Here is a 26,833-nt window from a genome sequence, read left to right on the forward strand (position 1 = left end):
GCAGTTAAAGTAACGCAGTGCCATATCGCAAAAAATGGCCTGGTCAGGAAGGGGGTAAATCCTCTGGAGGGCAAGTGGTTAAGAAAAAACAAAATTAACATTCTGGCAAATAAAAGTCTGAGATGGGGTACGCCCATTGTTGGCTGATTTAGGACACCCAGACAAAATGGCATTTGGCATCTTTTTCAAGTAAAAAAAAAAAACTGTCAATTCTTGATTGTTTTAAGGGCTCAGGAAGAAACCTTTGCTAGTTCATGGTTATTTTGTTTGTCATTAATTTGCTATTTCCTTCTCTATAATAATGGAATGTAATATCGTTTTCCATATTTCTTTAGAACTAACTGTATTCATTCTATATACTTTCAAGGGTCAGTGCAGAGAATCAGGTTATCAAGTCTGGATTCACCAGCTGTGAACTCACTGTACTTGGGAATGATGATCCTGGTGGAGTGTTTGGATTTTCCCCATTTTTCAGAGGCCCTTATTATGTGAAGGTAAGTATAGTAGTTACTTAAAGCGGAGTTCCACTCATACTGTAAAAAAGTCAGAAGCTACAAAAACTGTGGCTGCTGACTTTTAAAAAACAGCCACTCACCTGTCCCACGATCCCATGGTGTTCTCAATGCAGACCGTTTCGACAGCTGTCCTGTGTTCCAGGCCCTGGCATCTTCAGTGTGGGCACTTGGCTGTGACAGCTTGCGGCTTCACAGCCGGGTGCCCACTGCGCATGTGCGAGTAGCACTGCCCTTCCTGAATGGCCCCGTCGTCTTCTGCTTCTAAGACCTGTCACGTGTCCCAGAAGACTACGGGGAGGGAAGGTAGGAGGACAACTTTTGCTTCCGATCACCTATGCGATCACAGCGGAAGTGGGAGCGGGTACCTGTCAATTTTGGGTACCCGCTCCCCCCCCGCGCTCCCCAAATGACAATCCTTAATGGGGAGCAGGGTACCAGTCTTTAAAGCGGAACTTCCCACGCATTGCTAGAGTACATTTGGAGTAAAATAATTTACCCTTTTCTTACCATCAATTAAAATAACACTGTTCTGGGCTGACATGTTACCTAAAGCCTAGGCAAGGATCACCTGGCCCTTGGCTATCAGGACCATTGTGTTTTCAGAGGGATGCAGAACATTCCAGGTGGGTCTATTTACAGTAAGCTTGACCCTGTCTGATAGTGAGTTAAGAGGATCAGCAAGGTACAACAAGGAATCAGCATGTAATCAGCAAATATTTCAATATTTGTAATTCCACAACTTTTATTAAGTAATACCTGGTAATCCTGCTGTGAAGAACTTTTCCAGACACTTTCTCTTACAATGCTTTGTCCCTGTCACTCAGTTGTGTTCCTGCATTGTCACTCTGTAACACAAGCTTTCGATGGAGACCACAAACAGCTATACCGCCACACATTGCATGCACATAGTCCATTGTTGTTACTATCAGGAAATCCACCCTGAGAAAAGACATACAACCATCTTTGGAAGACAGGAAATGGCTACATAGAGGCTAGAGGAGATCAGTAGCCCTGCAATGCAACAAAGAATAAAGAAAGGTTAAAATAAGTATTTTATTATTAAAACTATGGCAGCTGTTCAGGACAGTGCTTTAAAAAATAAATATTGTTCGGTTAGGGTTTACATCTACTTTATTAAAGGCTAAGTTCACCTTTAAAAAAAAATAAAATAAATGCACATCTTTTTTATTATTTTATTTTATTAGGAGCCTATAAAGCATTGCACCCACAATCAGCAGATCACGGGTGCAGTGTCAGGCTCCTGCAGAGTGCAAGTGTAGCTGTCTGCTTGTACCTTGCACGGGCAGGCACTTACTGAACTGCAGGAAGAATAAATGAACTACCAGAGTGCTCATCAGCACCCTTGTAGTTTAATTTAGAACTACAAGCCATCTACTGCAATGGTTCAAGGTAGTTGTAGTTCATTCATTCATATAACTCTGTAAATGAATGCTGTGGCCAGGTAGGCAGAGCCCCACACAGCAGCGCTCTGTTTACAATGTGACAGCAAGTGCAGGGAAACGATCCCCCACCCGCTGTCACAATGGGGGCTCGGGGGGGCTGCTGATTTACCCTGAAGGTATAACATGTAACATGTTATGAAAGGTGTACTTATCTTTTAGCACAACACACAGTTTTGTACACCTAGAAATCGAACGTTCCAATCGGGTCTGTGTGTCAATTTTTTTTAGGTGGACCCGAACGCACCCTCTATTCTCCTCTATGGAGCTGTGAATGTAACGGACATGTGTCCATTTACAACTGCCTACATCCAATCCAATCTGCTAAAAACAAACAGAAGGGGATAAGCTCCTTTCTGTCTGGGTGGATTGGATCGAATGGCAGGTGGGTATAAACAGACAGGTGGTCTGTTTACATCTGAGCACCTATAGAGGAAAGCGGGCTGTGTCTGTGTCCACTCTATATACAGTTGCAAGAAAAAGTATGTGAACCCCTTGGGATTACGTGGAGTTTTGCATGAATTGGGCATAAAATGTGCTCTGAACGTCATCTAAGTCACAACAATAGAAGAACACAGTCTGCTGAACATAATACTACACAAACATTAGATGTTGCCATGGTTTAATTGCACATAACATGTAAACATTCACAGTGCAGGGAGGAAAAAGTATGTGAGGCCCTAGCTTAATGACTTCTCCCAGAGCTAATTGGAGCCAGGAGTGAGCCAACCTTGACTCCAATCAGTGTGATGATATTGGATGTGTTGCTGACAGCTGTCCTGCCCTTAAAAAACACACACCTGTTTTGGGTTTACTGGTTTCAAGAAGCACTGTCTGATGTGAACCATGCCTCGCAGAAAAGAGCTCTCAGAAGACCTACGATCAAGAATTGTTGACTTGCATGAAGCTGGAAAGGGTTACAAAAGTATCTCCAAAAGCCTTGATGTTCATGTGTCCATGGAAAGACAGACTGTCTACAAATGGAGAAAGTTTAGCACTGTTGCTACTCTCCCTAGGCGTGGTCATCCTGTAAAAATGACTGCAAGAGCACAGCGCAGAATGCTGCATGAGGTAAAGAAGAATCCCAGAGTGTCGGCTAAAGACCTACAGAAATCTCTGGCACATGCTAACATTTTTGTTGACACATCTACAATAAGGAAAACATTAAACAAGAATGGCGTACATGGGAGGACACCACGGAGGAAGCCATTGCTGTCCAAAAAGAATATTGCAGCACGTTTGAAGCTTGCAAAAGAGCACCTGGATGTTCCACAGCACTACTGGCAAAATATACTGTGGGCAGATGAAACCAAGATTGAGTTGTTTGGGAAGAACACACAACACTATGTGTGAAGAAAAAAAGGCACAGCACACCAACATCAAAACCCCATCCCCACTGTAAAACATGGCGGAGGGAGCATCATGGTTTGGGGCTGCTTTGCTGCCTCAGGGCCTGGACGGATTGTTGTCATTGATGGGAAAATGAATTCCAGAGTTTATCAAGACATTTTGCAGGAAAACGTACGACCATCTGTCCGCCAACTGAAGCTCCACAGAGGATTGGTGATGCAACAGGACAATGACCCAAAGCATACAAGTAATTCAACAAAACAATGGCTGCAACAGCACAGAATACGCCTTCTGGAGTGGCCCAGTCAGAGTTCTGACCTCAACCTGATTGAAATGCTGTGGCATGACCTTAAGAGAGCGATTCACACCAGACATCCCAAGAATATTGCTACACTGAAACAGTTTTGTGAAGAGGAGTGGTCCAAAATTACTCCAGATCGTTGTGCAGGTCTGATCTGCAACTACAGGAAACGTTTGGTTGAGGTTATTGCTGCCAAAGGAGGGTCAACCAGTTATTAAGTCCAAAGTTTCACATACTTTTTCCTCTCTGCACTGTGAATGTTTACATGTTATGTGCAATTAAACCATGGCAACATCTAATGCTTGTGTAGTATTATGTTCAGCAGACTGTGTTCTTCTATTGTTGTGACTTAGATGACGTTCAGAGCACATTTTATGCCCAATTCATGCAAAACTCCACGTAATCCCAAGGGGTTCACATACTTTTTCTTGCAACTGTAAGTGGAGTGGACACAGACCTGTCATCCACCTGCTCAGCGGGGATCAGTGGACAGATCCCCCGTTGAGCAAACGGATCGCAGGTTGAGTCTGCCCTGTGTGAAAGGGGCCTAATATTCTTTTGATCTTTAGGACTTGTATACATGTGTGGCTATCATTGCTGCTCTTCTGAAAAGTGATCCATGGTGGTGATATGCCAACTCCTCACCACCTGTGGTACCCATTGAAAATCAGCTGCACTATGTGCATTACACACAGTTGCAGGTCACATTTGGCAGTGGAACCACCTGATAGATTGGACCTGTTATATAAACTTTGCTGCATGATGGCTGTGGCAGTGTGTACTAACTTGGCCACTGGCCACTGGCCACATTTCCTGCAGCCAGACCGCCTGTTTCCACTGCCCCCAGCCCACTGGTGTAATCGAGAAATCATACACCTCTCCAGGGATATTATATTGCAATTTCTTCAGCAAAATTCCAGGTGCTGATGCGGCTTGTTGTGTTCCAGCACATGGAAGAATATAAGAGAAGGGATGCAGTAAATAGCATGCAAACAGCTCTCATGTATTTCATGACAAAATCAGCACTATCTGAGCTAAGAGTATGGAGACTCGCCTCATGGGAGATAAAGAACAATAACTGTGACATAACATTAGCTTCAGGGTGTTCATGTTGTATCATATTGTTCAGTTCTTTCCTTCTGACTTGTAAGATTGTGCATCTGTGATCCCTAGGAAGGAGATTCCGTTGAGCTTAGAATTTCTCGATCCAGAGGTGCTCTTGTCAAACAGTTTCTGCGCTACACCATCGAGCCAAAGGACAGCAATGAATTCTATGGAAATACAGGCATCCTGGAGTTCCAGACTGGTGAAAAGGAGATTGTAATTACATTGTTAACAAGGATGGATGGGATACCAGAGGTATTAGACGTTTTTACTCACTGACTGCACTTCTTTCTGAAGGCTTTGTGCTGGGGTTAACTTTGTGCACAACTAACACTTAAAGAGCTGAAGGAATGGTTGTATACACTGCCATGTTCTACAAAGGGAGCAATACATGATTAAGTGGTTATTAAGAAGCTGTGAACCACTATTCAGATCACAGAGGATTGATAATGGTGTGAAAATCCTCTGACACCTATTTAGCATAAAGCACCAATCATTTGCCAATTACACCACTTTGCAATGCACAGAGCTGAGGCTGAGACTCCAGGCCCTTTTGTTGCTGGCTTCTCCTAGAACATGTGAGATGCATGTGAATTCTAGCCATAGTGTATTTCACTGTCTTTGTTGTTAGAAATGAAACTTTATGGACGTTGTCTATGTTCAAATGTATAGCACATTATTCAAATTTGTGAAATAAATAATAGTGCATTTAAGGATGCTGTTATACACATTTTTTTTTATTTAGAGAAGGAACATTGAACCATGTACATCAATCTTGGCCTCAAACAAGTTTAAAAATTCATGTACTCATCGTAGCCATAGACATGCAGACACAGTAGGGCCAATTTAAGTGGAAGACAGTTAACCAACCAGTATGTTTTTGCATTGTTTGAACTGTAATATTTTTTTAATTCAAGAATATCTATAATTAAAGTAGAACTATAGACATTTTTTTTCATTCTGGATAGAGTAAGGGAGGGTTATAACCCCTGCAAGGTATATTTCTGCCATCTTTGACTCATTGGGGAGATTTACTTTCACTTCATGTTCCATAACCAAACAGGAAATCCCTGAAAATTAAGGGAAGCTCTTGGGGACCCCCAAGTCAGCAGAACTAGTGTTGGAAGATTTCACCTCTATTACTTTTCTGATGACTACCTGTCATGGAACCAGACCCAGACCGTGCTTGGGTATTTCCGTTAGACTCCAGCTTCCCTGTCCGAACACAAAATCCCCGGACACCACCGCCGATCATGCAGGAAATAAGACAGCACCAGACTCTTTTTAAGACAGGAAGTCAACTGCTTTATTTTACCACAGACACAAGATATAAACAGTCAAGGGAACAACCCACCTCCCTGCATAAGGACACAGGGCGGGGCAAAACAAATTTAGCAACCAGAGACACATCCCAACAGACAGTCCCATCAGGAGGGCTGCTGGAAACACCCCCCACCAAGTCAATACACAAACACATAATAGAACAATGGGACCACATGGCAGTAAACAACGAACAACCCCCACACCCCACCTGTACATGTTTACACAATATCAGGACAGACCACCCTGTACCCCTAACAGGCACAGGGTGGGCTACACACAAGAGGAACAACAGGGGTCCCCCCATCCCCAAAAGTCACTCCCGTCACATATCTCCCCTTTCGACAGGAGACTAATGCAGGAGTAAATCCCAGATGGATGGACTCCTAAGTTAGTATGTACTTCCAGTCCCCCAATGCCAGCACCCACACAGTACCCCAAACAAATTGTTCCACACAAAGCATTACTCACCCAGCCAACCTCTGCCTCTCCTGTAGAACATACCCGCCGCTGGGGAGAAGTACGGACTGGTCCTTCTCCCTGAAGTCCTCTCAGCTGCTGGGGAGAAGATAAAGTGGCTGGGCCGACTCTATCATGCGGTGGGGGATCTGGGCCGACTGCACAGCATCCCTGGGGTATCCAGGTGGCAACTGTATTCTCCCATCCACGGACATCAGCTCAAGCTGCTTTTGTGAGGTGCCGATTGCATCCTCTTACTGTAGCTCCTGCGGTGCTGATTGTTGTGGGCAGAGGTCAATCACGCCATGCCCTGATGACAGCTCTTCTGCGGAAGGCGTGCCAGCTGGTTCCTCCTCAGCAGAAAAGTCAATCAAATCCCCAGTCTCTGGAACTGGTGTCTGGGGATAGGAGTTCACCATCTCCTGTCCGTGGAACTCAGAAGATGTTACCAGTGCTGGGCAGAGTTCACTAATGTTTGGCCCTGTTGCCAGCTCCCCTGCTGGTTCCTCCTCAGCAGCGAAGTCTATCAAATCCCCAGTCTCTGGAATTTCCACTGCCGATTCTTGGGCATGCTGCCGAACATGTTGTAGCAGTTGCCTATATGCCCTTTCCAGATGCAGTTCTTTCTTCAGCAGGTATTCCAGATCTGGTTCAAGCTCTGAGACCCCTGTGACACCGAACATAGCCTCTCTGCCTTCTCACAACTCCTCCAGGGTAGGTTCTCCTTCATCGCCAAACACAAAATGATCTGTAAGGCTCTCCCACAGCAATCCAGGGCCACGTAAGTCATATCCCTCAGGAGAGCACTCTGTTGACACCCCTAAATATTCCTGCTCTGCGTATCATCGCAAAGCCCGATATCTGTTGCCAGTTGTATCTGCTGCTGGACCAGCCTGTCCAACTCAGTCACCCATTGCTCCTGGGGTCGCTCTCCCAGGAATGGCATCCGTAACGTCCGATGATCCCTGGCCCTTTCCCCTGGTGTTGGATAGCACTTGCCTTTGTCCATAACAGCAGCCTGGAGGGCTCCTCTTCAAAGGACCTCCCAAATCTGCTGCCTGAGCTCCAGGTACTGATCCGTAGACACAGTCCTGGGGTATGTTGCAAGAACAGTCTGCAGCAGCACTGGGAACTCTGATGCCAAGTTCATATCTCCACTGGGGTGACCGACGTTTCCTTTCCTGATCTTGAATCCCGGAGGTGGTTTGGACGTGTTCACTGCTTGGAAGCACAATCCCACCACTGCCACCAATGTCACAGAACCGGACCCAAACCGTGCTTGGGTATTTCCATTAGACTCCAGCTTCCCTGTCCGAACACAAAATCCCCAGACACCACCGCCGATCATGCAGAAAATGAGACAGCACCAGACTCTTCTTAAGACGGGAAGTCAATTGCTTTATTTTACCACAGACACAAGATATAAACATTCAAGGGAACAACCCACCTCCCTGCATAAGGACACAGGGCGGGGCAAAACAAATTTAGCAACCAGAGACACATCCCAACAGACAGTCCCATCAGGAGGGCTGCTGGAAACACCCCCCACCAAGTCTATATACAAACATATAATAGAACAATGGGACCACATGGTAGTAAACAATGAGCAACCCCCACACCCCACCTATACATGTTTACACAATATCATGACAGACCACCCTGTACCCCTAACAGGCACAGAGTGGGCTACACACAAGAGGAACAACAGGGTCCCCCCACCCCCAAAAGTCACTCCCTTCACACAACCCAAAAATTGAGGTTCTCTTTTACTTTCACTTTCAATGGTAATGCCAAACAGAACAAATACAGAGGGGAAATCTCCCTAATGGGGGCACAGACAGCAATAAAAACTGACAGGTTTCTGATCCATCTCCCCTCTATCCAAAACTAAAAAAAATGTTTTGCCTTTAGTTATACTTTAAAGTCCCATTACTTTAGAGATGTAGCAATGTCGAAATTCCATAACATTTCCTGATTTGGTAGGATGTTTTCCAGATAAATGAACCTGCTTCACAAAAGACAGCTCACACATTTGTATTTAGGTTGTAGATTTAGATGTTAACCTATGCTTTAAATCCTAACTGCAGCCAAAAAAAAAAAATGAAAAATCAGCACAGAGCCATAACTTATAAAACAACCAATACAGTTTCAATAAGAATATGAAATGTTGGGTTTACATATTTTTTATTAGAACTAAGGGGATGTCATAGGCAGTGGCATATTTACCATGAGACAAAAAAGGCATTTGCCTTGGGCAGCAATTTTCGGGGGGGGGGGGCGCAACCGCTCCCTGGAAGAAGGGACACACGTGGCAGCGCATTGCTGAGGTTGTAAGCAGAGTTCTTACAGAAGGAAGACACTGGGCTTGGCTCCGGGGATGGCCTGCTGCTTCCTGGAGAGGTTAAGGTTACTGCTTGAATAACACTCTCTCTGTGGGCGGGACAGGGGAGGGGAGTGGGGATCAGAGGAGGGGTGCTGGTGGTGGGGGGGCGCCCAATTTTAGTGTTGCCTAGGGCAGCCATTGGTTACAGGCTCTCATTAAGAGTGCTCAACTATGCCAGCCATTTCCATGGAGCTGCTTCATTCATAGGAGCTGTACTACAACTTCTGTGAATGGAAGGTGATCTAGGAATGGTGGACAGGTGGATGTTTGATAGGTCTGCCCCCTCCATTTATAGATCGCGTTTCATTCATAGGAGCTATAGCGCAGCTTCTATGAATGATGGATCTGGGTGGAAAGGGCAGGCATAGTCAAGCTCTCTCGAAGAGACACATCCTAGGAACTGAGCATTATGTCCCTTGTGCTGATTTTTCAGATTTTTATTTTGGATTCTACAAGGCTTTAAGGCTTCATTCACATTTAGTCATTTTGTATCACGGGCCGAATCATGGCAATTCTGTTCACAATCCCAAAATGCTCTGCAAAACTGGTCATGCTGCATCTACGGCAAACCTCATCACGTGAAGTTTGTCACCCAAAGGAAACTCCTGCTCCTTTATGAGTGACAAGCTTTGCGCGATGCAGTTTACCGCGATTGCAGTGTGATCTATCACACGACAATCCAGGCAGAAAATAAATGGCACCTGAACAAGTGTGGGGTGATTTGTCAGTTTTGGGATTGTGGGCAGAATTGTGGTGATGTAAATGGAGCCTAATGGTATTTGAACCCTTCTTGTTCATCTCTAGAACAAGGGCAACGCAAACATTTGAATACTGTGAGCTCCTTAACGGCAGGGACAGGGGCGAACTGACAACTCATGGGGCCCCCGGGCAATAGGGGATCATGGGGCCCCGGAGTCCTTGCCCAAACTCAAAAAAGCCTATGAAAAAGGTACCAGGGGCATCTCATGGGGCCCCCTACTGACCCCGGGCCCTCGGGCAGTGCCCGAGTTTCCAAATGGTCAGTCCGCCCCTGCGCAGGGATTTATGTGAATGTATAGTATGTAAAGTTATGTGTAAATAATTGGCACTATAAAAATACCTGTAATATATAAAAAAAATAGTGATATTCACTTACTAAAAAGTTTTTGTTTTGTTTCAGCTGGATGAGATGTACTCAGTGGTGCTCAGCCCTCATGGGGAGTTTCCTATCACACTGGGAGATGCTACAAGAGTTAACATTACTATTTTAAAAAATGACGATCCCCATGGAGTTATTGAATTTTTTAACGCGGGAATAGTGCAAATCATAAATGAAAGCAAAGGAGAATACGTTAACTATGGTAACCATTTATATTTTAATTGAGTTTCATATTGAAAGTAGCAATATTTTATTTTGCAATTTCAGGACTAAATCAAGTTTGGGAGGGATAAAACAGGCTATATGGACAATGAAATCTGCAACAGACTTAGCGGCTTTTGATGCTTATATGTCTTATGCCTGATCTGCCTATTTCTTTTTGTTTAGCTTGTTGATTCATTTTGTTAAGCATAACAAGCTGTGACTAAGGAGTCCTGGCAGTCCTCAATATCAGTTTGAATGATGTCATTTTCACATTTGTTCTTGCATTTATTAAGGCCAATCTGGGATACTGTCTGTATTTATGAATCATTTGTAGAAACAGCTTTTTATAGGGTTGCACTTATCAGCATTGCTTGGGGTTAACTTTGCTAAGTTACTCAGCAACCTGTTTCGAATTGAGGATGAATGTTCAGTGTAAAATAGTATTTATAAAGGCAGATTTCACATCAGTTGTATAAACTGGCATTCACCCCTACCAGTTATAGAAAGGAGAGTTCATAAAAATGAACAACGTGTCTGCTTCAGATGTGTGTCATAACACTGTTCCCACCATAATTATCTAGTCATGTGCAGATGAAATACTGTAAGTAAACAGGTATTCTCTTTTCAGGTGATTGCATAATCAAAGTGCATCTTCAATATTCTCATATCCATTAGTAAATCAGCCTTACAGAGTTCAATGACCTTTAAATTATGCAGCTTAGAGGGTCTATATGGCTTCCATTAAATTAGTTGTAAACATCTTACATGAAAAATGAACAAAGCATATATTTCTCTAGTGTGTATTCACCATAGTCCAAAGCATTCCAAGTCTCATTCCTCTGCTATCTGCATGACTCATTTCTGCCAGGTTGTGCTGCCTCCAAGGGATTGAGGGGAACAGGGGTGATGGCCTCCAGAACACAGCCTGTGATTAGCACTCTCAGCTGTGCGTGTTTCCATATGAGATTGTGTAGCGGGGGGGTGTCCATTCCCGCCACTCATATCTCAGATTACACTGAGCTCTCCTCTCTGAGCTGTGCAGTGTGTGACATCAGATCTTCACCCTCTGCCTCTGGAAGCCCAGAGATGCTGTGTAAATTCTGAACTTGAAAAGGCTGTAGAGAAGAGCCTGACTGCAGATAAACCGGTACAGCTTATGTCCCTCTGTATCACCTGAGGCTAGGCACCGCACTGGGTATATGTAAGGCTAGACATACAAAGATCAAAATTCAGCCAGTTCAGCAAAGACTGCGCAAATTTCAATCCATGTATTGGCAGGCTGGTTATACACATGTCCATCTATTGATCTACTACTTCTATAACCAACCTGTTGGGCTGTTCCTGAACAATCAATGCTGCCGGCAAATAGCTGGCAACACTGATCATTGTATTCTGATGACAAAGAAGGCTCCCCACTGTCAGAACACAATACCACAGCAGAGGGAATCATATGTATTTTTTTTTTCTTCAACCTGCTAGTTGAAGGAAAAAAAAAAGATCAATGTAGGATCTGCTAAGGGTTTACAACCACTTTAACGTGGTAGTGACATCACCGGTGCCGGTGCACATTTAGAAGATATTTTCAGTACATACAGAAAAGCCTTTAATAAGGCTTACCTGTAGGTAAAACATGAAAAAAGACTTTACTACCACTTTAGGACTAAGGTGGTCCCTGGATGTGATGCAGAATCTCTTGTATACCTGCACTGTTAGTGATAGTTATTGCTCCACATTCCAGAGTAATTGCACACTTCTATGTAAACGCTATAACTGCTGCAACACTACAAGCTCCAGCACAACATTGCTTCAATTATAGAATAAATTCAACAGTGTAATCAGTTAATCACAATTATATAATGGTTTACTTGTGTAATAAATAACTTTTCTATATCAGATGCTAAATGCACATCCCTAGTTGCCTCTTACCTGTTGTGCAGAGATGTCCTCAACTCACATAATCTCACATAATCTCCTGCCTAGTGGATCCAGTGTTGTCCTGCTGTGATTTGCTGCTCAGAAGTCACAGCCAGGTCTTATGCTGCCATCTTGGCACTCCTTGGCTGCCCTCCTTGTTGAAGCAGCCGGCTCACAATGGCATATGCTAGCTCCACCCATGACCTATGTGTGTCCCCACTCCTGCAGCCTACTGGAGTATGTGATGGGGTAACCCAAGTGGGCTACAGAGCAGTGTCATTCTCACCCAGGGGCCAGAAAAAAAATTGCCATAATGCCATTTTATTATGTGGAGGAAAAGGGGGGTTACCATGGACCTTAGGTCTGTCAGGAGAGTGAAGGTGATATACAGTATATATATGGATACTTTAAGGTAAAAGAATTCAAGATCTTGCATGTTTTACTCATGATGGATGTTTTTATCACTATTTTTCTTTATGTGCACCATGAAATACAAGGATGTGACTGTATTGTATATCTATCTATCTATCTATCTATCTATCTATCTATCTATCTATCTATCTATCTATCATGTGTATATATATATTTATAGCTACATTTGACTTAATAAGAAGACAAGGAAATTTTGGCAACATTAACGTGAGCTGGATGATAAACCCCAGTTCTACGAGTGATGTATCTCTTACATATGGCATAGTTCAGTTTAAAGATCAGGAAAAATTGAAAACCATATCTATTTCATCCACACCAGATGAGGTAAGTCTATATGGATATAGTAAATTGCATATTTTAAGTGTATGCATGTGTTTAGCAATTTTATTCATAGTCTGGAATAACTGAACAATTTTTTCTGAGATTTGCTACTGGCTGTGAGTTTTCAGCTACCAAATAAAAATATAATGTAGTCCTAAAGTTAAGTCTTATTCAAAAACTGATTTTTTTGTATTGGGTAGATTCTGGTGGGTCTATACATCCACTGGTTGATTATATCTATCTCTCCAGGTCATTGCCAATATTGACCTGCTTGGTTTTGTGTGGTGGTCAAGGCCACTCTACCCATGTTGAATTATCCATACTACTGAATAGAGAATAGTGAATCCTGGCTGAGGCCCATGTGACATTCAAATTAATGTGCAACTCTCACCACTCTATCCAATGAAAACTACGTCCTTGCTTGCCAAAATGTTACAATGTCTTAATGGCTAGTAAGGACGCAGCAATGGGGGGACATTGTGCTGGCTCAGCCAACGAAGAAGCAATGAGTGTTCTCTTAGCTATTCTGTCACTGGTGAGTAGTCCCTGTTAGGCAGATTTATTGGTGCTGGTGACCACTGTCACTGGAACTAAAGGTGAGAGAACATCCAAAACTTTGAGTGGTCTCCAGAATAGGGATGTTTGAATCAATAAGAACGGTATAATAGGGATTTTATTTTCACTTTAGGTGGATTGTTCTCAACTCCTGTTTGTCTACAGGAGAGAAAGAAAGGGGAGATCTCCACAGTGTGACACCGATGGCACAAAAGGGGTGTTAATTATTCTCCACTTTAGCCCCAAAAAATATACTTTGAAGCTGAAGTTTGGTGATTTTTTTTCTTTAAACAGCACTGGAGATGTTACCTACCAGCAATCATAGGTGTGCGAACAGGGTGTGCCTGAGCCCAGCCTAATCACCTCATGAGGCGCAGATTCCCCCTGCTGCCTGCCTCCCTGCTTCGCTCCTCTTCTCTGTTCTCCTGCATGCTGCTGCTGCAGGCACACAGGGGGATGTTTTAGGATGGAGAGTAGGAAATGGGCCAGTAAATATGTCATTTAACTGATCCTTCCTTTTCTGAATGAACACAATGAGTGATCGTACCAGTCACTCACTGTGTTAATTCATAACTGAAGCATAGTGAACCGTGTTACTATGCTTCATTTTGTGACTGAACAGGAAGCCGCTCAGCACAGAGCACTTCCCATTCATTCACTGTCCAGTGCAGCTGAGGCTGCAGAGAAAGGGACTGGGTAATCTTTGTCCTTAGTCCCTTTGTCTCAAAAGTGAAACATTAGGGCTCTGTTTAGACCCCTGATATTTAACCAAAGCCCCCACCCCCAATGGGGCTCCTAAAAAAACTGTGGAAAAAAATAATATTGTAAAAAATATATTTTTTAAAAATTGAAAAAAATAATTAAAAAAAATAAAATTATAAAAATAAAAATCTACTGCCACCATCCACTGCCCTACTGACACTGTACTCTACCCTACTGACTGATACCATCCACTGCCCTACTGACTGCCACCATCCACTGCTCTACTAACTGACACCAACCTTTACCCTACTGACATGTGCACTGCTCTATTGACACGTGCCACTGCCCTACTGCTATCGTCCATGTTTTAAAACATTTACATTTTTTTATTGTTTATTTATGCACACAAATGCGTGTTTGAGCTTTGGGATGCACACCCTAATGCTATAGGCTGCGCACACCTATGCCAGTAGTAAAGTGTGTTTCGTGTGCTGGTAGATGCAGTTTAATGTAGAAATCATTAGTGCTCTGCTCCTGAATACCCCTGCATTTGGGATCTTCACCAAAAGTGCTGACTATGCGCAGACTTTCTACCTCTGTGCTATATTCCTAACACAGTACTGCAGATTCCCACAATGCAATGCATTCAGTGATTAGAGGAGGCAGCCTTTCATTCATCTGTGTCACGGAAACCACCTTGACTTGGGCTCTTAGAGTAGCCTGGGGGTCAGCCTCCTTCCCATGGACTATGGACCCAGGACTAAGGAGACTCCAACCCCTCTTGGAATTACAATGAACGTTTTCCCCATGAGGGTTATATCACTTCCCTGATACCTGGCTGACCTGGCTGAATTATAGCAACTACCCTTTCCATACAATTAGGGCTAAATGGACTGTTTTGGGGACCCTGTGGCATACTGTGCATAGTGGAAATATTACCCTGGAGCGATGTGTTATGTGCAGGGATGAATTCCAGCATATGTGGGGTTAAGAAATTTTATTTTCTGTTACAAGTTTCCTGGCATCAACTATTGTTTGTTGTAGTTAGGTTTCATATTGTTTAATCACCTCCAGAGTCCAGACTGCTTGGTGCCGGGAAGGAATCCATTGTTTTCTTGTGTTTGATTGTTTGTTTATATAATGGAATTTTCTCCTGGAACCATATCTGTCTAGGTGGAAGGTTTTTGTGTATAAATGTTTGTCAATAAAGTCAGTCCTGTTTTACTCCAACATTGGTTCTGTCTGATGCTTGGGGTAAATTTGCTATATTCTGGTTCCAGAGTGGAAGAAGCTGTAGTTTGGCAGAGATACCCAGTTCAGGTGTCAGGCAGTCCATCACAATCTGCCTCCCTTTAATCATGGAACACGTTGCTTTGTGGGATCCTATAGTAAGGGTGCTGTGAATAGCGCACAAGGTGGAATGAGCAGGCTTAGTCAGCACAGCCACTGATATTAAAGCCCAACTCTATGATACCTAAAACCCTGCCTTGCAGATGGGTTGCACCTGCACTGCAAAGAATAACTAAGGTTGCAAAAAGCATTTTACTTATCTAATTCTCTGCTTCCCCAGGAGTCCCCCAGTGCTTGCACCAATGCTCCGGCAGTGAATGTGTCCTCACATCCAAAGCAGGTCTATAGATCCTGCATTTTTTTTGATGTCATCAGTGGACCAGAGTTGAGGGGAGTAGGGACCTGGGGTTGGGGAGGCTACGGGGACTGCTCTAGCAGCACAGAGGAGGCTGCAGGAGCAGAGGTTTTGGTAACTAAATCTGCTTTACCAAGTCCCCTAGTTCTAAATGAGCAGTTAACTGTTGCAATGCAGGCACAGCCCCACTTCAAGGGAGGATTTTTAGGTTTCCTCGAGTTCAGCTTTAACTCCCAAAGCACTAGATTATTGTTTGAGGGGTGTCTGGTGGCAGAGGACTTCTACTGTAAAAAGAAGCCACCAGCACATGGTACAGACTCTTTGTTGCTGGAAAGTAGCATCTCTGGTGCTGTTTAAAAAAAATCACTAAACTCCAGCTTTAAGCTTCTGGTGTGATTTTAGGAGAAATGTTATTTTGTTATTTTCTTTCCACATTTCCAGATTCCGGAGGAGACAGAAATATTCACAGTAATGATCTTTAATCCAACTGGTGGTGCAAGGATAGGGGATGTTACCACTGCCACCTTGGTGATAAATAAAAACGATGATGCAGTTTTCTTTACAGGTATTTTGTGTTCCTCATTTATAAAACTGATCCTTGCAAAATAAGACATGTCATTGAGGTGTATAGATTTAAAGCTACATAACTCTACTCACTACTCAATGACTGTGAGAGACACTAAAACCTTACATGAATGTATGGGACCATAATACTTGGTCATTAGATGTGCTGAAAAATACATGTACAAATGTACAGGTGAAACTCGAAAAATTAGAATATCGTGCAAAAGTTCATTAATTTCAGTAATGCAACTTAAAAGGTGAAACTAATATATGAGATAGACTCATTACATGTAAAGCAAGATAGTTCAAGCCGTGATTTGTCCTAATTGTGATGATTATGGCTTATAGCTCATGAAAACCCCAAATCCACAATCTCAGAAAATTTGAATATTGTGAAAAGGTGCAATATTCTCGTCTCAAAGTGTCCCACTCTAATCAGCTAATTAAGCCAGAACACCTGCAAAGGGTTCCTGAGCCTTTAAATGGTCTCTCAGTCAGGTTCAGTAGGAATCACAATCATGGGAAAGACTGCTGACCTGACAGTTGTGCAGAAAACCATCATTGACACCCTCCACAAGGAGGGAAAGCCTCAAAAGGTAATTGCAAAAGAAGTTGGATGTTCCCAAAGTTCTGTATCAAAGCACATTAATAGAAAGTTATGTGAAAGGGAAAAGTGTGGAAGAAAAAGGTGCACAAGCAGCAGGGATGACTGCAGCCTGGAGAGGATTGTCAGGAAAAGGCCATTCAAAAGTGTTGGGGAACTTCACAAAGAGTGGACTGAGGCTGGAGTCAGTGCATCAAGAGCCACTACACACAGACGGATCCTGGACATGGGCTTCAAATGTCGTATTCCTCTTGTCAAGCCACTCCTGAACAACAAACAATGTCAGAAGCATCTTACCTGGGCTAAAGAAAAACAGACCAAATGAGATAGACTCATTACATGTAAAGCAAGATAGTTCAAGCCGTGATTTGTCCTAATTGTGATGATTATGGCTTATAGCTCATGAAAACCCCAAATCCACAATCTCAGAAAATTTGAATATTACATGCAATCAATAAAACAAGGATTGTACATAGAACAATATCGCACCTCTGAAAAGTATAACCATGCATATGTACTCAGTACTTGGTTTGGGCCCCTTTTGCAGCAATTACTGCCTCAATGCGGTGTGGCATGGAAGCTATCAGCCTGTGGCACTGCTGAGGTGTTATGGAAGACCAGGATGCTTCAATAGTGGCCTTCAGCTCTTCTGCATTGTTCGGTCCCATGTCTCTCATCTTTCTCTTGGCAATGCCCCATAGATTCTCTATGGGGTTCAGGTCAGGCGAGTTTGCTGGCCAATCAAGCACAGTAATCCCACGGTCATTGAACCAGGTTTTGGTGCTTTTGGCAGTGTGGGCAGGTGCCAAGTCCTGCTGGAAAATGAATTCTGCATCCCCATAAAGCTTATCTTCAAAAGGAAGCATGAAGTGCTCCAACATCTCCTGGTAGATGGCTGCGTTGACCCTGGGCGTAATGAAGCACAGTGGACCAACATCAGCAGATGACATGGCTCCCAAAATCAACACAGACTGCGGAAACTTCACACTGGACTTCAGGCATCTTGCAGTGTGTGCCTCTCGATTTTTCCTCCATACTCTGGGTCCTTGGTTTTCAAATGAGATGCAAAAGTTGCTCTCATCAGAAAAAAGGACTTTGGACCACTGAGCAACAGACCAGGTCTGTTTTTCTTTAGCCCAGGTAAGACGCTTCTGACGTTGTTTGTTGTTCAGGAGTGGCTTGACAAGAGGAATACGACATTTGAAGCCCATGTCCAGGATCCGTCTGTGTGTGGTGGCTCTTGATGCACTGACTCCAGCCTCAGTCCACTCCTTGTGAAGTTCCCCAACACTTTTGAATGGCCTTTTCCTGACAATCCTCTCCAGGCTGCAGTCATCCCTGCTGCTTGTGCACCTTTTTCTTCCACACTTTTCCCTTTCACATAACTTTCTATTAATGTGCTTTGATACAGAACTTTGGGAACATCCAACTTCTTTTGCAATTACCTTTTGAGGCTTTCCCTCCTTGTGGAGGGTGTCAATGATGGTTTTCTGCACAACTGTCAGGTCAGCAGTCTTTCCCATGATTGTGATTCCTACTGAACCTGACTGAGAGACCATTTAAAGGCTCAGGAACCCTTTGCAGGTGTTCTGGCTTAATTAGCTGATTAGAGTGGGACACTTTGAGATGAGAATATTGCACCTTTTCACAATATTCAAATTTTCTGAGATTGTGGATTTGGGGTTTTCATGAGCTGTAAGCCATGATCATAACAATTATGACAAATCACAGCTTGAACTATCTTGCTTTGCATGTAATGAGTCTATCTCATATATTAGTTTCACCTTTTAAGTTGCATTACTGAAATAAATGAACTTTTGCACGATATTCTAATTTTTCGAGTTTCACCTGTATGTAAAGGCTTTTTCTCATTACGTAGTTTTTGAATGCCACCTCTATTTTTTTTACTTGACTAGTGCAAGTAAATTGATTGCACATTTCCGTATGCACTACCATTTAAAGTGTATAGATCAGAAGTGTCTTTATATGTACCAACCTCAGGGTACAGAAAAAAACAGCCCACAGGATAGGATCACCAGCGTGATATCACTAAGTGGGATTGGCCAGGGGAGTTACTATAGGCACTAATGATGGTAAATTCCTATTAAAGATGCTGATTATATTAACTATTAAAGGAATACCCCAGTATTATTATTTACAATATATATTTACTGTATTACTAATATTCACTTGTGATTTAACGATCAGCATGGAACTAGGTTATGCAATCTCATAGGGCAGTGAGAGGAGAGTGAAACCTCCTCCTACAAGCTTTAACCAGTGCTCAGCTGGACACTGATAGAAGTCACAAGACTGCTCTAACTGCTGATGAGAAAAAGTATTTAGCAGTTTATATTTACTGCAATAATTGCATTTCCATGTTCTGTGTTGTGGGAGACCAGGTATAGTGAATGCAGGATCATGGGGTTAGTAACACTTTAAGTGACCCTGTGCCTTGATGAATTAGGACTTTATGATTAAACTAATACTGATTTATTTCAATTTGAGATCAAATAGATATTTGTTGATACTTTTTACTCACTCAGGTATAAAAGGATATACAGGACTTGTTTGTAATATGTGTAACATACAGTATATTTTATTAGCACCTAACTACAAACTCTGCTTTCCAGAACCAGTCGTGGTATGGATTGAAGAAGGCCAAATAGCAAACTTCACCATAATACGTAATGGATCTGCAGATTTTGTCTCTTCTGTTGCTTATATCACTGTCAGTGGTACAGCCAGTGCTAAAGATGGAGATTTTCCTTATATTACTGGTGGCATCCTGGTGTTTGGTATTGGGGAGAGAATGCAAAATGTATCTGTTCATACAAATGAAGATGATATTCCAGAGACAGATGAATTCTTTTATCTGCAGCTTCTCAATGCTACAGGTCAGTTTAATGGTATTAATGGTGGGGCTAGATGCTGTTCTGTGATGCACTGGGGTTTATTTACTAAAACTCTAGAGTGCAAAATCAGGCTCACTTCTGTATAGAAAACAGTCATCTTCCAGGTTTTATTACCGAAGCTTAACTGAACAAGCTGATGTTAGAAGCTGATTGGTTTCTATGCAGATGTGAGCCTGATTTTGCACTCTCCAGCTTTAGCAAATCAACCCACTGTCTCTGACTTGGCCTAAAACCTTTCCAATAGCAAAAGAGCTTAAGCAAACATTTTAGGCTCCATTCACATTTGTGTGACTTGTCATGCGACTTTGGACATGACAACTAGCAGCTCATTCTTTTTAATGGCACCTGTTCCGATCTGTGTGACTTTGGATTTTGAAAAGGTGCCTGCACTACTTTGATGTGACTTTTGATGCAACTCAGGTCCAAAGAGTGTAAAGTCAGACCAAAGTTGCACTTAAAGTTGCATCAAAGTTGCACAATTAAATTGTGCGACTTTGGAGACGCACAAGTGTGAATGGAGCCTTAGTCTTCAAATCTGTCTTTAGTTTGTTTGTGGAGCCTGTTTTAACCCTAGACCCAACCTTTAAGGGAACTGCCACTTTTTCAGAAATTGAGATTGCATCCCTCATCCTCTATGCTCTAAGCGAAATCCTTACAATTCAAAATTCAAATGCCAGAACCTCAGTGGGTTATAAAGTTTCTTGCTTGTGCCTTTCCCATACAGTGCAAAGCAAAGTAGAATGTTCATTTTATTTGCCCTGCTCCCTAGCTACACATACTTACACTTCTTTCACTCGTCTACCACTCCATTCATCCTTCAGGAGGGGAGGAAAAAATCGTTGTGTATACTCAAGTCCTAGCTCCACTTGGAGCTCACACAATGCTGCCTGTCTCCCCACCCCCCATGTGACAGCACTAGGTCAATCATCAAGAATCAAGGCAGTAACAGGTATTTTCTTTGTTCTCAGCAGATAAATGCACTGGTCAGGATTGGATTGAAGTAGGTGCTTTTGGGGTCTAGACATTAAAGTGAACCTATTATAGGGAAAAGTTTGCTTGGCTTCTTGTGCAGCTCGGGCCTAGGATCCAAGGTAACCCCACTGAAATTCAGGTAGCAACACTAAGGGGTTCATTTACTAAAAGTGGAAAGTGCAAAATCTGGTGCAGCTCTGCATAGAAACTAACCAGCTTCCGTTTTTCTTTTCAAAACTGAAGTTTTGATCAAATTGAAGCTAGAAGCTGATTGGTTACCATGCACAGGTCCACCCGACTTTGCAGCAGTTTTAGTAAATCAACCTCTAAGTGTAAGAAAACTCCATGCAGGCTGCATAAGGCACTTTCCATTTAGCACAGGAGCTGCCTTAGTAATGCTTTAAACCAGGTCAAGCTCACTTATTCCTACAAAAATTTGTAGGAAAATTCTCAGTACATTTGACAGCTTGATGAATGTTGTTTGGAAAGTAGTTCAAAATTTAATTTGCTTTTAACATTTGATTTTGAAACAAATGGACTTTGCTAAACAAAAATCACGTACACTTTTAAAAATTCTTTGTTCGAGAAAATTTTTCCATCCTTCCCCTTTAATTTTTCTAATCACTGTAGTCCAAAATAAACATAAATTTGACCCCACTAAAGATCAGAAAATGAAATAAATGTTCTTAAAATGAAATTTATTTAATGAAATTCTAATAGTGTATAACCAGTTTAAAGTGTTATTAAAGACAAAGTCAAATATGACATATATAATGCAGTCTGTCACTAGCATTAACAAAGAGTTCTCCCTGTATCTATTTTATCAGTTGATTCTGCTGTTATTTTTCAACTTCCCTTAGACCAAGTTGTCCAATAAAAGTGCAAGTTAGAGGGTTGAGAAGAACATTTATCACTGACAGGGGTACTTAGAAATGGTCACTTTTAGTCAATCAGTTAAAATCTTTCTCACACACAAAAAAAAAATTATGCTGTAACTGCTTAAAAATTGTTGTGTGCAGTTCTGCTTTGTTAGTCACTTATGTAAAGTTGAAAATTTGGTCACACACCAGAGGCTGTTATTGCGTTCACATGGTCACGTGGTTAATTATAACCATAATTGATCATATTTGGTTATGATTACGCACATGACCATGTGAAACGCGTTAACAGCCAGCATAGTCCTGGTGCTGTATGTCCTGGTTTTCTGGACCAATAACCAATTTTCGTATTTTTCATCAAGCCTCTGGTGTGCGACCAAATTTTCTTCTTTTCCATATCAGAATGGTGGTGAGCCAGGGTCTGCTCCTGCATGAGGTTCGAGATCATTGTTTCACTTGAGCGGTACCTCTTCTCCTTATTGGACTTATGTAAAGTCAACAACAAAGGAACAAAGGGTGAAAACACCTAGTGCATTAACTAAAACACTTTAATAGAAGTAAAAGATAAAAACATACTCACAGACTACATAAAAAATAACGTATCACAAACTTGGACCCAGATGCCAGCCCTCGAACCCCGTGGATCTGAAAGGCTGCCATCGCTATCTTTTTATGTGGTTTGTGAGTATGTTTTTATTGTTTACTTCTACATCAAAGTGTCTTGAATAATGCACTAGGCGTTTGCGCCCTTTGTTCCTTTTGTTGTCTACACAATTAAATATTCCCCAAGGTAAACATGGGCATGCTGGAGTCATTTCAAATCCACCCCTAACTATCACCTAATAGTACACGATCAACCAAGACCATTTGGCTGAATGTCTAACTACAATGCTTTAGGGGGATATATTCTGATAACCGAAGACACTTCTCTCATACACAAGGATGGTATGTTCATCTATATCTCAACATGCCTTCTGGGGTTTTTGATACCTGCGTTACCACACTGACCGATCCTTCACACATCATATTTTAAGCTCTATCAATACCTGCCTCGCTGGGCTAATACATGAGGATGTAATGCCTTCTCTCCCCCCCCCCTTTTTTTTTTCTTCTCTCCTCCCCAATATCTCACCCTATAATTCTTTCTGCTATTGTCTTTCTTTCTTAACCTCTTGTCTTCACACCTGTTATTTCCCTGTATCATTTCTTCTCTACCAACCAAATAGAGCATTTACCTGCACACAGATATGACTAACTTCAACCATAACACATACGCTAGCTATAAATATGTAAACAATGACCGTCACAGTACCCAACGCTTTCCCTACACTTACCCCTATCATCACACTACTTTACCATTGAAAAGTTGATGAGAGTCAGGACAAGATAACATTCACTATCAGCATCTTATCCATTTTCTTCTTGGTATCCACCATTTGACTTTTTATGATGGATGTACTGTTCTACATGATTTCGTCTTGCACAGCTGTTTACAATTTGTCTCGTTTGCGAAATAGAAAGCAACATGTCATGTCTATGTTTTGACTGTGATCTATGGCTGTACATGCTCTAAATGCTTTTGACTTCTCTTAAAACAATAAAGTATTTTTGGAAATAAATATTCCCCAATCTGAAAAGGAATGCAAGGCTGCCAACATCCAATCCGGGTTGAACAATAGCCAGTAAAATTTGCGAAACAAGCTAGATTATCTATGCGCCAAGATTTCAAGTTTTGTTTGTTTTTTAGTGTACTTATGTTTACATCTAAATCTGCTAGTCCATTTAACGCTGCCGACTTCAGACAATGCTGTTGAACAAGGGTGTCTCAGGTACTCCTCCATAGATAGAGGAGCCACCCTAAAACAGAAAGTGTGGCAATGACCAAACCACCAGGTGAAAATAAAATAAAAAACTGGTAAGCTACAACATTAACACAGTTTATTTATTACAGATACCTATATAGCACCGTCAATTTACACAGCGCTTTCCATACAGTATTGCAAATTCACATTAGTGCCTGAACTCAAGGAGATTACAGTCTAAGTTCCCTAACTTACATACATAAACTAGGGCCAATTTAGATAGGAACCAATTAACCTACCAGCATGTCTTTAGAGTGTGGGAGGAAACCCACACAGGCACAGGGAGAACATGCAAACTCCAAGCAGGCAGGGTCGTGGTTGGTATTTGAAACAGTCATAGTGCTGCTAGGTGGAAGTGCTAACCAATTACCTAACTCAGTCCATCTGGCCAGTATGGTCACCTACTGAATATAGACCTTTCACAGCTCAATTCTCCAATAAGACACACCAGGTTAATCCAACGTAGTTTTCCTTGTTAAAATGCAATACATGGGATGTTCCCCAGTCATTTGGACTATAAAGAGGGAACGTATTTCTTAGCCTTATGCATACTATGAAGGCTGGTAGCTTATTGACAATACATGAAGAAGGAGAGATCTATCTAGGGACTAAACTAACTAACCCCAACATACAGGGAAACTGGATTATACCATTTGTAGACATAAAATAACAAGTTGTAGTTACAAGTAATGACACTAGATGTCAGCATCAAGACATTAATACATACATAATCAAAATCAATGCAAAAGTAATACCCACTTGAGCTCCAGGGCATTTTCTGACATTTTTGTTTACATGTAAAAATCAATATTTTTTTGCTAGAAAATTAGTTAGAACCCCAAACATTATATATTTTTAAAGCAGAGACCCTAGAGAATAAAATGGTGGGTTTTGCAATTTTTTATATCACACGGTAATTGCACCACAATTTTTCAAAAGCAATTTTTTGGGAAAAAAGTACACTTTTTTGAATTAAAAGTATTAAAAACATTTTAATTAAAAAAAAACACAACACATAACTCAATTTCTAGTAAAACATAAAAGATGATGTTATGCTGACTAAATAGATGCCAAACTTATCCTGCTTTAAAATTGCGCAGCAGTGACATATGATGTAAATTTTACTATCCATAGGCGATGCTTTAAAAGCCTTTACAAGTTACCACTTTAGAGTTAAAGAGGAGGTCTAGTGATAGAATTACTGCCCATGATACCTCACATGTGTGGGACGATCGCTGTTTGTGTGGACAAATGCGTGTGTTCACCTTTGTACATGAGGACAGGGTGACGGAGGCACTTTATTTATTTTTTTCTTACACTGTTGCTTCAATTTTTTTTAATCACTTTTATTGCTGTCACAAGGAATGTGAACATCCCTCGTGACAGCAATAGACACGTGACAGGTACTCTTTATGGAGGAATCTGGGGTCTATAAGACCTCCTCTGCACTTAAAAGCACTCAAAACTCCATGATCATTGTTTTTGAATGCTTTTTTTGAATGCTTTCATTCTTTAAAAATAGCGCAGATTGTTTCAGAGTAAACCAGAAGTGGTGTCGGGTCATTGATTCTGGTTTACTATAAGCTTTGTTCGGCTTTGTTCAGCTGTCCAGCCAGCCGGTGGACATGTTGGCTAGTCGTTTGGGTCTCCCAGTGGGACAGGAGATCCCGAGAGGGCGGTGGGAGGGGGTGGACATCCCCTGCTGCTTGTAAAAGTAATTAAGAGGCTAATTAACCGCTTCGATTGCTTGTACAAGAGAGCCAACTGCTCTCCAAAAACGGTACCAGGTTGATGTTTGCAGCTGCAGGCTTCATCCCAGTACCACTTGAAGTCCAGCGACATCCAGGTTCATCACTGGTCTACAAGTAGGTAATGGATACACGATAAATGGATTCCAGACTAAATTAATTTTTGTTTTTGGATTTAATTGCAATAAAGCTTAAGCTTTGTGGCCCTTACTGCGTGGTATTGTTATTGAAATCAATCCATTCACCACCACCCTCCTATGCCAATAATAATTTTTGTTTCAAAACTCAAACATAGGCAGATTGGGTTACTAGTAAATAAATAAATAAGTATACTGAAAATTAGGAGCTTACTTGGCACAGTTATTCAGGAGGTAGGTCATTGTCATACGTGTGACTTTGCATTTTCAGTGACATCTGAAGTCAAATCTAAACTTCTAAAAAAATACAGTGAGGTTGATTTACTAAAACTGGAGAGTGCAAAGCCTGGTAAAGCTCTGCAGAGAATCCAATCGGCTTTCAGGTTTTATCGTCAAAGCTTAATTGAACAAGCTGAAGTTAGAAGCTGATTGGCTATCATGCACAGCTGATCCAAATTTTGCACGCTGCAGTTATAGTAAATCAACTACAATGTTTTCCTCTGATTCCTCTGATACAATGCATAAAGTTAAATGAAAAATGTCTTGTTATACAGAAATATACTGTAATATAGATAAAATATATGTATTTGTTCATAAGGAGACACCGTGGTCAGTGGAAATGGAAATGCGACAGTGGTTATCAAAGCCAACGATGACCCTAATGGAATATTTCACATTGAACCTGTTGACAAGACTGTAGAAGAAGGTGCAACAAACCAGTTCAAGTAAGTCCATTGAACTTTTATCAGCAAGCACATTAACATTTAATATTTTAAATATTTAGTATTTATCATAAACATAAAAGACAGAATAAAAATATAACAGACACACAAATAAGTTTAATAGCATGTGATATATATATATATATATATATATACAGTAATAGGTGAAATGTTTTTTTTTTTTACACCTAAACTATTTAAAGCCTACCTCTGCTTTTTACTGACTGCAGTGGTGGAATGTCGCTCAACGTCATCATGTCCAGGGCAAGGCTATGGACCCTGCATTGGTCTTGATGACGTCAGGACCGTACACCCTTGGGGCATGGGGAAGAAGACATTTTGGGGACCAGTCTAGTGGAGGAATGGAGCATTGGGTAACTCTTTTGTTTCCCCTCAACCTAAACCTGCAATTAACCCTGCACAGCCCTCACTGCAAGAAAAAAAGGTTTAAGGTTTCCTGGAGTTGAACTTTGTAGAAAACATTTGAAAGTAATAATTTAAGGGTCACAATTGTGTAATTTTTTAAATGTTCGTAAGTTTTTTAAATTATTTTGTTATCTTTTTTACTATACTGCTGTGCCAAAGGTTTCAGCCAAGCAAAGCCATTCTCAAAGCAGGTAGCTTCTGC

At 41.7% G+C, this 26,833-nt stretch overlaps 1 protein-coding gene across 1 annotated transcript in view; it reads left to right on the forward strand.

The window, feature by feature from the left end:
- The window catches only part of ADGRV1 (adhesion G protein-coupled receptor V1), a 500,140-nt gene that overhangs the window by 80,524 nt on the left and 392,783 nt on the right, over positions 1 to 26,833 (forward strand). The window contains exons 14-20 of the mRNA XM_089679659.1: positions 368 to 494; positions 4,800 to 4,985; positions 10,052 to 10,232; positions 12,741 to 12,904; positions 16,245 to 16,368; positions 19,605 to 19,868; positions 26,082 to 26,208. Of these exons, the coding sequence (XP_089535785.1) occupies positions 368 to 494; positions 4,800 to 4,985; positions 10,052 to 10,232; positions 12,741 to 12,904; positions 16,245 to 16,368; positions 19,605 to 19,868; positions 26,082 to 26,208 (1,173 nt within the window). The remainder of the gene's footprint in view (positions 1 to 367; positions 495 to 4,799; positions 4,986 to 10,051; positions 10,233 to 12,740; positions 12,905 to 16,244; positions 16,369 to 19,604; positions 19,869 to 26,081; positions 26,209 to 26,833) is intronic.

Source organism: Staurois parvus, unplaced genomic scaffold (assembly GCF_062004578.1).
Source record: "Staurois parvus isolate SC_StPar_1 unplaced genomic scaffold, SC_StPar_1.0 ptg000229l, whole genome shotgun sequence".
Classification (NCBI taxonomy): domain Eukaryota; kingdom Metazoa; phylum Chordata; class Amphibia; order Anura; family Ranidae; genus Staurois; species Staurois parvus.